Source organism: Neoarius graeffei, chromosome 10 (genome assembly GCF_027579695.1).
Source record: "Neoarius graeffei isolate fNeoGra1 chromosome 10, fNeoGra1.pri, whole genome shotgun sequence".
In the NCBI taxonomy this organism is placed as follows: Eukaryota; Metazoa; Chordata; class Actinopteri; order Siluriformes; family Ariidae; genus Neoarius; species Neoarius graeffei.
In genome coordinates, this window is record NC_083578.1 from 7,226,143 (window position 1) to 7,239,097 (window position 12,955).

The following is a 12,955-nucleotide window of genomic DNA, read 5'->3' on the forward strand; positions in this document are numbered from 1 at the left end:
TTAGTCTAACACAGTAGCAGAGATGCTTTCACATAAAGGCAGCAACAGCCACGGTCACATAGTGCCGTTGGAGTCTTGTTCTGGGACTCGACTCAGACTCAACTCGGATCAATATTGGACTCAACTCGGATTCGACTTGAAATTTTCTTTAATGACTTGGACTTGACTCGGACTCAAGACTGGACTTGGACTTGAGGTTTAGTGACTCAACTACAGCAGTGCCTAATATGACAGGATGTGTTTTCTGTTTGTTTGTTTTTTAAGAGAGAGAGAAAAAAGAGTTGCTGATGAGACAATGACTGTTTATAGCTTTATACTCAGCTGGGTAACTGTGTACTGGTTACCCAGCTGTAAATCATTGTCCAGGTTGGGGAGGTTCATTTCAGTCCAATGTTGGCTTCGGTGTATATTATAACATGCTGTAAAAGGACTTGTTGTCTATATAGCCAGTTTTACTACCGAACAACATTATCAATAAAAACATATCTGAATGGTATTACTTAATTATTAGCCTCGCTATATCGTAGTAATCCACATAGTAGTAATGTTTTGTTAGTGAGACGAGTGTATTATGGCTTGATATTATTGTCAATGAGCGCTTTATCTTGATCAGGGAGGTGGTGGATCTGCAGCTGTTCCCAGTGGAAACGGGTGTGAGGCAGAAATAAGCCTTGGATGGGATGCCTCACACATCCAATTTGGTGTAACCAGTCGACCTACTGGCATGTTTTGTTGGAAGGACATTGAACATGGAAAGAATGCACACATGCAAATGTATATTACAGAGAGTAACCCAAGCTCAGGATCTGTGAGGTGGTGCCTCCTAAATCACATCTTATAAAATCAAATTTTGTGTTCAGTTTACAATCAGCATGAATATACATATTTAATCTGCCTCCAGTAGAAGGAATATTACAATTCAGGTTGCAAGACATAACTCTATCAAACCCTGATCTGTTTGATGAGGCTAATTAAAGATGACTCTTATCATGACTGTTCTTTGTACTGTATGAAAGCAGAGGCACAAAAAAAAAACCTTTACAGTAAAGACTTATCATGGACACAATTAAACCCTCAACACCTAATTTAGTTTCACAGTTTATATTAACCAAAGCAAGTTTGGAAAGTGAATCCAAACACATCACACAGCTGAACAGTGTGATAATGCGATAATTTGCAAATCATGGAAACCCTATATATTTAGATGAAAATAGTACAAAGACAACATATCAAATGTTGAAACTGAATAATTTTATTGTTTTTTGAAAAATATATGCTCATTTTGAATTTGATGTCAGCAACACATTTCAGAAAAGTTGGGACGAGTGTGTTTATCACTGTGTTGCATCACATCTAGTTTTAACGACACTCTGTAAATGTTTGGGAACTGAGGAGACCAATTGTTGTAGTTTTGAAAGAGAAATTTTGTCCCATTCTTGTCCTATATACAATTTCAGTTGCTCAACAGTTCAGGGTCTCCTTTTTCCTCCTATTTTGCGCCAAATATTTTAAACGGGAGACAAATCTGGACTGCAGGCAGGCCAGTTTAGCACCTGGACTCTTTTATTATGGAGCCATGCAGTTTTAATATGTGCAGAAAATGGTTTGGCATTGTTTTGGTGAAAGAAGGAAGGCCTTCCCTGAAAAAGATTTTGTCTAGATGGCACATATTGCTCTGAAACATGTATATATCATTCAGCATTAATGATGCCTTCCCAGATGTACAAGCTACCCATGTCATGTGCACCAATGCCCCCTCATACCATCACAGATGCTGCTTTTGAACTGTGCACTGATAACAAGCTGGATGGGTCCCTCTCCTCTTTAGCCTGGAGGATGTGGTGTCCATAATTTCTAAAAAGAATTTCTACTTTTGATTCGTCAGACCTCGGGACAGTTTTCCATTTCGCCTCAGTCCATCATAAAAGAGCTCGGGCCCAGAGAAGGGGGTGGGATTTCTGGATATTGTTTATATCTAATTTTAACTTGCATTTGTGGATGCAGTAGTGAAGTGTTTTCACAGACGATGGTTTTCTGAAGTGTTCCTGAGCCCATACAGTGATTTGACTGAAAAAGCTCCTAAGAAAGTACAAACAGATTAAATTATTTAAAAAATCAACAATAAACAAACAAACAAACAACAATACGTGAAACAATACGATAATAAGCATGAACGGAGAAAGCAAGCAGGATATTCCTCACACATCTCCGACCAGGCCACGGGTTAATGCCATTTATATAGAAGTGAGGATTCGTAAGGCTTGTTTTGTCCGAAAAAAATCAAATTTGCTTTTTATTTAAGAGAAAGCATACAAACTTTTTTAATGTCAGCATCAATCAAATAAAAGTATATAAACAGTGATAAAAAAAATAGGAAACAGGATAGTAAAAGTTCATGTTCTTATATGATATCTAAACAGTCTTGCAAATTTCCCTCAGTAAATAAACAACATCAAGGGTGACGACAACAACAACAACAAACCATTCAAACATATTCAAACACGCATGCACTGGTAAGATGAAATAAACAGTGAGAGAACTACAAGAAAGAAATTTTCATAAATATGCAGTAACGCAAAGAGAAAAAAGCCTGTAAAGCTCTGTGATATAAAGATTTTATATTGTATACTGTGCATCATCTATACACATATATACATATACTGTACACCCCTACATTCACCTGCTGTTTGATGCAGTTCTCTAATCAGCCGATCCCTTGATGCATAAAATCACACAGATACAAATCAAGAGCTTCGGCTAATTAATGTTCACAATGTTCAAACATCAGAATGGGGAAACTTGTGATCTCAGAATGAAGTGTGACTGACTTTCACTGTGGCAGTATGGGTGATGGTTTGACCCAGATTAGTATTTTTGGTTTGAGTATTTCAGAAACTGCTGATCTCCTCCTGGGGTTTTCACACACAGCAGTCTCTAGAGTTTACACAGAATGGTGCGAAAAACAAAAAACATCGAGTGAGTGAGTGAGTGAGTGAGTGAGTGAGTGAGTGAGTGAGTGAGTGAGTGAGTGAGTGAGTGACAGTTCTATGGGTGGAAAAAACAAACACCTTGCTGAAAAGAGAGGTCAGAGGAAAATGAACAGATTCAAGGTGGTTTGAGATATTTTTTTGGCCAGGAAGGATATAGTAACTCATATAATCACTCTTTACAACTGTGGTGAGCAGAAAAGCATCTCAGCAACAGCAGAAAGAAGAACACATTGGGTTCCACTCCTGCAGCCAAGAACAGGGATCTTAGAATCAACAACAAGTTCCTATTAAAGTGGCCGGTGAATGTATATGTGTATATAAAATGCATATATCGTCCTTATTCCACTAGTCACATTTTACAGAGTATTTTTTCATTTGACTGCAGAAGGCAGGATTATACGGCAGAGCAATAGGGCCAGGGTTTTATATTTTATTTGGAAACTTCTGAGAAAAAAAAAACTCAGAATTTTTGAGATTAAAGTCAAAGTTTCGAGAAAAAAGTCGAAATTTTCGAGAAAAAAAGTCAGAACTTTCAAGAAAAAAGTTGAAATTTTCGAGAAAAAAAGTCGAAATTTTCGAGAAAAAAAAGTCAGAAATCTGTAGAAGGCGGGCTTCCATACGGAAGTGACACTCACTCGCGGCCGGTAGACATGAATGGCTGAGACCAGAGCCATGGAATTCAGAGTTGTGACAACCGGTGTACAGGAAGTCGGTTGGTGATATGAGTCACGTAGATTCAAATACTTCTAGGCAGCGGCTTTCTGTTTGCTAGAGACTAACACAGAACTACTACATAACAAGCAAAACCCAATCCCGAAATAACGTTTGATTAAGTCGTCCATTTCAGCAGCACTAAACACAGTAGTAGCAGACTAAGTCTCCGTCAGCTCTGAATGACCTGGTACTTCCTGGTAGCCTAAATTTGTGACTTTTTTCTCGAAAATTTCGAGTTTATTTTCTCAAAACTTTTGACTTTTTTCTCGAAATTTTTGACTTTTTTCTCGAAATTTTTGACTTTTTTTCTCAAAACTTTTGAGATTGTTTCTCGAAATTTTTGACTTTAATCTCAAAAATTCTGAGTTTCTTTCTCAGAAATTTAAAAAAATATATGTATTTCTTAGTGGCACTATCGCTCTTCCGTAGGATTAACTGTAGCAAAAATAAAAAATAAAAATAATTTATATTAATGTGGCTCAGGGGAAAAAAAATACCTTGTTACTCGAGCTCATTGTGACTGTTTCCTGAGTATCTATATATGGATTTTTGTAGCCTGTTGCACCAACTGAACATAGTCTAGCTTGTAAAGTCAATCCGCTCCAGTCGAGTTTACGAAACACTAAAATATTAACGGCTGCACCAAGTGAGCTGGGTATTGCAAATCAGAACCCAAAAGGCACCAAGCAACAAAGTCTCCGAATACCGAAAAGTGTTAAAATTTTCCAGAAATGTTTCCAGTGAGGAAATATTATCAAGTAATTTAATCATTTTATTTATTTTCATTTATTCTCTGCAGGTTTTGTAAACAGGACCTGTTGTGTACGATGTTTCAATTCGATGTTCTAGTTGGGAGTTCTGACCAGCACTAGGATTTGTTCTAACATCACTAGAGTGGTTGTGAAAATGTCCACGGTAAATAAAACTACTCAGTGATTTTTTTAATAACGTTGCGCAAAGTAAATTAAAAAAATACAAACATGATGGAAAAGATTGGTAAACCGAGTTATCCGTGATGTTGTTCTTTGATCGATGATCTTGAAGTCATTACGTAAAACCTGTAAGACATCTCGATTACCATGTGAGGGTCACAACATCACCTGAAGTTAGCTTAAAACTGTCTTGAAATTGAAATACTATTAAAAAAAAAAGTTCCTGCGAATATTTTCCGGTGAGGAAACATCAGTCGGAAGGTTAAAAGTTTTCCAATGAGCTTTCTGAGTTGTTTGTTTTTTTTTTTGCAAGATAAAGTTAGCTCAATTAAGTTAGTGCGCCAATGCTAAACTTGTTTGAATTCAGAAGCTAGCAACTTTTAAACTAGCATTTAAAAACTATCTAGCTGTCTTGTGACATACATAATGACGTATGACCACTTTACACAACAGAACTTCTACAATGCAATCTTTTTTTTTTAACTCCTCTCCACAGTTTAATGGTTCGGATCATCTTTATACCCTGAATGAATTTGTGTTCGGCTGGTGCAGCAGGCCATAGGTAGAGGTTTTAGCCGTACACCTCTTCCAGCATTGACGCCTCTTCTAGGCCGTCCTATTTAGTGCTTTGGCACAAGGCAATATATACATAGCTTTGTTGTGCAAGTCCAATTAATGCACCATGAATATACCATCCTTAATATATGTCCTGGATCCTACATGGCACCTGTTTAGTTTAGCACCATGTTTCAGGTAGTTTTTCTCATGTTAGTGTTGCTGAAGTTAATTACAGAGCAATATTTAATACTGAAATCTTGTCATTCACTTTATAAACAGCTTTTTTTTTTTGTAAAATCACTTCCATTGTGTATGATCATGATAAATTTATGCTATCATAGAGAAAGGCTTGTAAGATGTTAGCGCAAGTTCATGATAGTGTACCTTCAGTGTGTTTTCTGGAGCATCACGCCGACCATAAAAATGGAAAACTTGGCATGATGCAATATTATAAAATCATTACATACACTTCACTTCGCTGTAACAATAACAGCACTTGCTATTGGCCTGAAAACAGAAAAAAGTCAGGAAAATACAGTACAGTACAGACATGTTACACCTGTCCAATCACACTCACAATGCGATTTTAGCTTCGTTAGTTAGCTTTGATTAGTTTAGTGTATATGGGTGGTGTGTTAGATGTTCTCGCTCTGCTAAAAAGTTCATTAATCCCTTATTCTGGAAACATACTGGATTGTGAGAAGGTTTTTTGTCCACGGTTTTCCATCAATATCAATGAGCTCATGAAAGGCACTCTCCACATTGATTTTGTCCAACTTCTGAAAAACATGGATGACCTCGGAGAAGATGGATTTATACCAGGAGGAATTCTTCTTGTCAATGGTTTCAGAGATGGACAGAATGGGCATAGGCTCCGGGTAACCATTTGAGTGTTTAAAAATCTCATGATGCAGCAAGATATGCCCTTTCTCAGGATGATTTTCCATATACCGGTATGTTATCTGTAAGCCAAGTCTATACCTGCCAGTTTGCGGTATGGTCAGAAACTCGCAGGTTTCATTCGAGCAGAAGTTGTCGTTCATGTGGCTGTGATAAGGCCGCCATATCAGGGTTGGCTTCTTTGTTGAATTTACTGTAGAAGGATCAAACAGAGTATATTAAGGCATATGTTTGTAATGTCAAAGATATAGAAATAGATATAGATATGGAAAAGATACAAAATGTGTTTATTATGGTATAAATCAATAGCATTTTCAGACCTGAGTACAAGGAGAAAACTTTTGCATTCAGCAATACTGATAACAAAATGCATAGCCTAGTTAGCATTAATCAATCAGTTCTGTGTTTAAACTTTTGTACAGTGTCCTGGTTTTAAATAACAACCATGAAAAGTGCACACACGTGTATTCATGCACTTCCTCTACAAGGCTCTTTCTTTATAATGCTAGTGAGCTGACTTTAAATTAAATAAATTAGCTAGCTACATTAGCTATTTTGCCGCAAATAGTGTTGCAGTAAAGTATTTGTTATCTCCGCCAACTGTGTTGGAGGATTTCAGGTTTTCACCTCTGTTTGTTTGTTTCCTACATAACTCAAAAAGTAATCAACAGATTTAGATACAATTTGGTGGAAAGCTGAAACATGGGCCAAGGAACAACTGATTAGATTTTGGTGCAAATCTGACAATGTGGCTTGGCTGAGGTACGGTATGCACTCTATCGGGTGACCTTCTACTTTTCATTGCATTCGAATCCCTTGACTGTAAAGAACAACATACTGGTAAACAGCTCTTATTTTCACTCATGTACAGACAAGTTTTCTCAGCCTGCATAGGAATTTTAGCACAGTTTGCCCTCTGCTTAGATTTGATCATCTTTGTTAATTGTGAAATACGTCCAGATTGCTGCCATTTTGATTGTTTGTTTATCAGCATGCGAACATACACTAAGCTTGCCATGTAGTACCACCAGGCATTGGAGAGTGTTATGAGTATGAGTAAGCGAGCATGGTATTAGATCGATACTTGGTAGCAATTTCATCCCAATGGTTCACAGAATCTGAATAAGTGTGTCAGATCGATAAGCTTAAAAGCATCCAGTACAGCTATGTGTAAAGCAGTAGTCATGTTCTTGCTTTCTCAGTTCAGTGTTTACAGCATGTTAATCCTCAACCACAAACATTTCACTTCTTTCAGCGGTAAACCCATTTCATCAGCTGTGTAAGGACTATTAACCAAGTGTTTTCCCCCAAAAGCATCAGTCCGATGCTTTCGATGACTCAAATGCACACTTAGTAGTTCTTACTTCCTGATGTTTCTGAGGATGTGATGTTCTGCCTCTAGCATTTGTATTATTTACATACAAAATGCTAATTTCCTGCAACTAATGATCTAGATTTGAATATTTCTATCTGACTTTACTTAATGCTGTTTTATTAGCTACAGTGAACGAATGAATGAAAATAGAAAGCTTGTTAGACTTTGCATCCTTACAGAAACTCCTTCTTTCTTGCCTAAATAACTGCATAATTATTGGTATTTATTTAGCACAGGAATTGACATTGCTAACAAGAAAATCTTAGCAGGCTGAAAGAAAAACCTGGAGTGTACATTGGTGGCTATTTTTACCTCCACCAACTTTGTTGGAGGAGGTTATGTTTTCACTTCTGTTCGTTTGCCTTTATCTAAGGTAACTCAAAAAGTAGTGAACAGATTTGGATGGAATTTGGTGGAAAGGTGGGGCATGGGCCAAGGAAGAATTGATTGGATTTCGATACAAATCCGGATATGTATACAGATACAGAATCCAGATATGTATACAGATTCAGGATTATTTTTTGTCTGTTCCCAATGTAACTCAAAAAGTAGTGAACAGATTTGGATATAATTTGGTGGAAAGGTGGGCCATGGGCCAAGGAAGAAGTGACTGGATTTCGATGCAAATCAGGGTGTGTACATGGATCCAGGATCCAGATATGTTTCCGGAGCCAGGATTTTTTTGCCTGTTTCCAACGTAACTCAAAAAGTAGTGAATGGATTTGGATGAAATTTGGTGGACAAGTGCGCCATGGGCCAAGGAAGAATCAGTTGGATTTTGATACATATCTGGATATGTATGTGGATCCAGGATCCAGATATGTTTCCAGATCCAGGATCGTTTTGTCTATTCCCAACATAACTCAGAAAGTAGTGAACAGATTTGGATGAAATTTGGTGTCCAGCTTTAGTATTATCCTACATTCAAGTGATATAATTTTGATGTTGATAATATGAGGCTTGGTGGATGTATGCACTCTCCTGAGTGCCTTTCTAGTATTTTTTTTTCAGATGGGTGCTAAGCAACAACAAAAACATTGCCTGATATATGACCGCTACTTAATAATAATCAGTGCTTCCATATTTTCACAACTAAGGCTCATGAATTCACAGGTCATAGTTCGGTAAGATAGCAAATCTTTCAGCGAATCTACAGTATATTAGACTGAGAAGGTGATAAAAGCTCTAAGAGATAGTCTGACATCACCTATGATGTACTTGTGTGTTCTTTAAGAATTAGGACTATGTTGTCCAACAGGACGTGGCTCATTATAAAAGAATTTTCAATGTTGTGTTTAGCACCATGTTAGTGTCTAACAGTAATAAGTGTTTATTTACTGGTCAGAGAAGCTATGGGGGGTATCTCAACATCAGGTTGGTTCGCTGCTTGAGCCGCTGCTTGATCACCAATTAAGGATTGTGCACGTGATTCTAGAAAAGGGAAGAAAAAAAAGAAAGTGTAGTACAGGTTAGGACAAAAAAAATCAGTATTACTTCTTCCAAGACTTTAAGAGAGTACTGAGTGGGATTGAGGATTACCTACCGTTTGCCTTTTCTTTGTTCAGGATTTTGTTATTCTGGAAAAAAAAATAAAAGAACAGAAATAACAGATTAGTGATCATGTGGAAGCTACTAAGATTTCAATCTTCCATTTAAAGCTTATTAAAGCCTTTGTCTGGACGATTTCACAATTTCAAGCCTATTTAACCCCTTTGGACACAAAGTAAAATGCTATGGAACTTCATGTGTACAATTGTACACATTGTGTCCGAAGGGATTAAACTTCATTTACTGGCTGTTTAAGTTCATCTGCGAACCAGATATATTTATCAAAAGCATACAAGTGAAACTGAAACCAGTCCAAACATCGCACTGAGTGGCAGAGGAATAAGATTCTTGCTCAAGCGATTTCTGGGCTTCAGGCAGTGTTTGGATTTTATCTCACAGGCTATCAACACAAATCCTCTGTTAGCTTTTCTCCACCCTTTTGGCACTCATGCTTCATTTAATACTTTATCAAGACACATATGCAAGAGTTATTCACCAGCTGATTAAGTGTGTATTGCTTAATCAAAAGGCAGAGCATAAATCACACGACTGAGACAGAAAATTATTGACGAGTTCAAGCATGCACCGCTGTGCCATTCATGCAAAGCATGATTCAGATTTGTCCCTCAGTGTCTGCTAAACTGAGTGGAATGTACAGTATCTCAGATTCAGGTTCATACATTTCAACTCCAAACACAAAAGTAAAACGTTTGGAGTTAATCGGAACGCTTGCAGAGACAAAGGAGAATTTATGTTAAGATGATAATCTTCCTGAGTGTGATGTAAATGATGTCTAGTAATATGCCTGTCCATTCTTTTCCTCTTCCTCTTTCCTTTCCTTCTTCACAATACTTTGACACTTTTCCGACCGAAAACTATTTCTCTGTGGAGTTTACATGACATTATTTCAGTGTTGAATTGCTTCAAGATGCTCACGCTCAACCTATTTCAGTATTCTTAGCGATAATTTAGTGTGTGTGTGCTGAAATATTTCCCCAGCTTCATTTTTAATGTCTAAATCTACACTTGAGGGCGGCACGGTGGTGTAGTGGTTAGCGCTGTCGCCTCACAGCAAGAAGGTCCGGGTTCGAGCCCCGTGGCCGGCGAGGGCCTTTCTGTGCGGAGTTTGCATGTTCTCCCCGTGTCCGCGTGGGTTTCCTCCGGGTGCTCCGGTTTCCCCCACAGTCCAAAGACATGCAGATTAGGTTAACTGGCGACTCTAAATTGAGCGTAGGTGTGAATGTGAGTGTGAATGGTTGTCTGTGTCTATGTGTCAGCCCTGTGATGACCTGGCGACTTGTCCAGGGTGTACCCCGCCTTTCGTCCGTAGTCAGCTGGGATAGGCTCCAGCTTGCCTGCGACCCTGTAGAAGGATAAAGCGGCTAGAGATAATGAGATGAGATGAGATCTACACTTGATATATTTTTACACTAATCTGAGTTTAGACTGACAGAAGATGCTGCTGTACAGCCCCTACACAGAGAGATAATAAACAAACAAGACCAATTCACTGTCGCCTTTCTCACTCTCACACCTTCACACCTGAGTACCTCCAGGCACTGAAAACATTGAAAGATTGTTTGTCTAGTAAGGTTTAAAAAAATGCTTCGGCTGCATTCTTATCTAACTTAACACCACACACACATGCACACACACACACACACACACACACACACACACATTACAAATGATATCATCAGCATAACAAATCAAGGGACTAGTAGAAATATTTACATGAATCAGAGACTTTCTTAATAAGTCCCACTTTTGCAACTTTCACTGTATTGACAGCGTACACTGGAGCTGACACACCCACACACGTTTGTGTCAAACCTGATGATTGGTGTTAGATCAGATCCATCAGAATATAATCTGACTCTGATCTGATCTTTTATATCAATATGAGGATCAATAAATGTCCTTGATAGTAACCTATAGAGTCAGAAATGGTGCATGATTTCTGACTCAGATGAGTTATTCTTTACCTTCTTGTTTTATGTGTGACTCAGATAACTCGTAATGAGCTGTTAATGATGTCAACAAAAACAAAGAAAGAAAGAAAGAAAGAAAGAAAGAAAGAAAGAAAGAAAGAAAGAAAGAAAGAAAGGTCAAGCAATCCCACCTCGTTGCCATGACATTGCTGGATGTAAAGCAGAACACAGAAAGTCATGCAGGTGATCAGGAGGATGAAGATGACGATGCGGCTGATGCAGATCTCGCGTCGGAGCGTCCGCTGCTCGCGTGTGATCGCGTCTGGTTCCATAAGCATCGCGTACACCTCGCGCCCCTCCTGACCATCTGCGCACTGTTCTTTCACTTCCATGTTCGGTCGTTAAATATTATCCAGCTCACCAAGAACGCTCTCTCAATCTCACATCCTCTCCTCACGCACACCACTATTTATAATAACGTGTGAGCTCTCTCTCTCTCCCTCTCCGTCAACGCATGCAGTTTTAATTGCTCTGTGCTTCCTGTTCAGCCCACATCACTATACACACACACACACACACACACACACACACACAGAGTCTTGAGGGAACTTTACAGCTGCTGAATGACTTTGGGCTGCCTGCCAGTTTTTTTTTTTCTTTCTCTGAGGGAAATGAGAAACCTCTGGACTGAAGAAAAAAAATGCATGACTCAGCAATGATGCAACCATAATCCGCAAAAGAAGAATCATGCAACAGCTTCAGTTAATGTTCATATTAAACATCAAAAATGTTAGACTTTTTTGTTTGTTTGTTTTATAGTGTTCTTGACTGACTGTACAGTGGAATCTGATATGTCCTTGTACCTCCTCCGGCTCAAGGTGCGATCCAGTATGTTCTGAGATGCTTTTCTGCTCAGCATGTTTGTAAAGAGTGGTGATTTGAGGATTCCCCCCCCAGCTCGACCAGCGGCGGCACGGTGATGTAGTGGTTAGCGCTGTCGCCTCACAGCAAGAAGGTCCGGGTTCGAGCCCCGTGGCCGGCGAGGGCCTTTCTGTGCGGAGTTTGCATGTTCTCCCCGTGTCCGTGTGGGTTTCCTCCGAGTGCTCCGGTTTCCCCCACAGTCCAAAGACATGCAGGTTAGGTTAACTGGTGACTCTAAATTGACCGTAGGTGTGAATGGTTGTCTATGTGTCAGCCCTGTGATGACCTGGCGACTTGTCCAGGGTGTACCCCGCCTTTCGCCCGTAGTCAACTGGGATAGGCTCCAGCTTGCCTGCGACCCTGTAGAACAGGATAAAGCGGCTAGAGACGATGAGATGAGATGAGATGAGATGAGCTCGACCAGCTTCACATCTCTGCATTCTCCTCTGACCTGACCTCTCACATCTATGAGCTGCAGAATTTGTGCCCACTGGATGTTTTTCTTTCTTTTGAGCATGTTGTGAGAGCAGCAGTTTCTGAAATACTTCAACCAACAACGTTACTGAGATCCAGACCCAGATTATAATAAGGAATAAGGGTTTGGTGGACTGGAGCCATCGGGCCTGAGCTCAGATGGGGCTCCTGGTTGGCTGTGCAAGGTGTGGTGCATTCTGAGATGCTTTTCTGCTCACCATGTTTGTAAAGAGTGATGAAACTTGGGTTAAATCATCACCAGTTTGATGAAACTTGTGTTGTAGGACTCAAGCTCTCAAGACCACTTTTGAAGGTCTCGGGCTCATCTTGGAATCGATCACGTTTTTACTCGGTCTTGTCTCAGTCTCAGACGTAGAGGACTCAGGATTTTTTTCAAGACCAGTCAAGACCACAACTGCTGGGATTTCACGAAATCATCTGTGTATTGTCTGATTTATTTGCTAACATCGTTCTTGTGATCGGATGTAAAACTTCCTGCTTCACATGTGACCAATAATGTGACTCACTGCTAATTTTAAATTTTTCTTCCTGTTAACAGATGTCACCCCTCCACCACCCCTTCACACACACTGGTCTGGTCCTGGTCTTGAC

The 12,955-nt window shown here is 39.3% G+C and overlaps 1 protein-coding gene across 1 annotated transcript; it reads right to left on the reverse strand.

Moving 5' to 3' along the window:
* Positions 1 to 2,307: 2,307 nt before the first annotated feature.
* si:ch211-158d24.4 (uncharacterized protein LOC560966 homolog) lies at positions 2,308 to 11,493 on the reverse strand. The gene is made up of 4 exons (XM_060931178.1): positions 11,140 to 11,493; positions 9,013 to 9,046; positions 8,808 to 8,900; positions 2,308 to 6,287 (listed from the first exon to the last, which is right to left on the reverse strand). The coding sequence occupies exons 1-4, from the start codon at positions 11,338 to 11,340 to the stop codon at positions 5,860 to 5,862; spliced, it is 756 nt and encodes a 251-aa protein (XP_060787161.1). The 5' UTR covers positions 11,341 to 11,493; the 3' UTR covers positions 2,308 to 5,859.
* Positions 11,494 to 12,955: the final 1,462 nt, after the last annotated feature.

Coding starts and splice junctions, on each gene's coding strand:
- si:ch211-158d24.4 (XM_060931178.1), bottom strand. CDS start 11,340: ATGGAAGTGAAAGAACAGTGCGCAGATGGTCAGGAGGGGCGCGAGGTG. Junction 9,047..11,139: donor AGCAATGTCATGGCAACGAG/GTGGGATTGCTT, acceptor TTTTTTTTCCAG/AATAACAAAATCCTGAACAA. Junction 6,288..8,807: donor CCCCATAGCTTCTCTGACCA/GTAAATAAACAC, acceptor ATCCTTCTACAG/TAAATTCAACAAAGAAGCCA.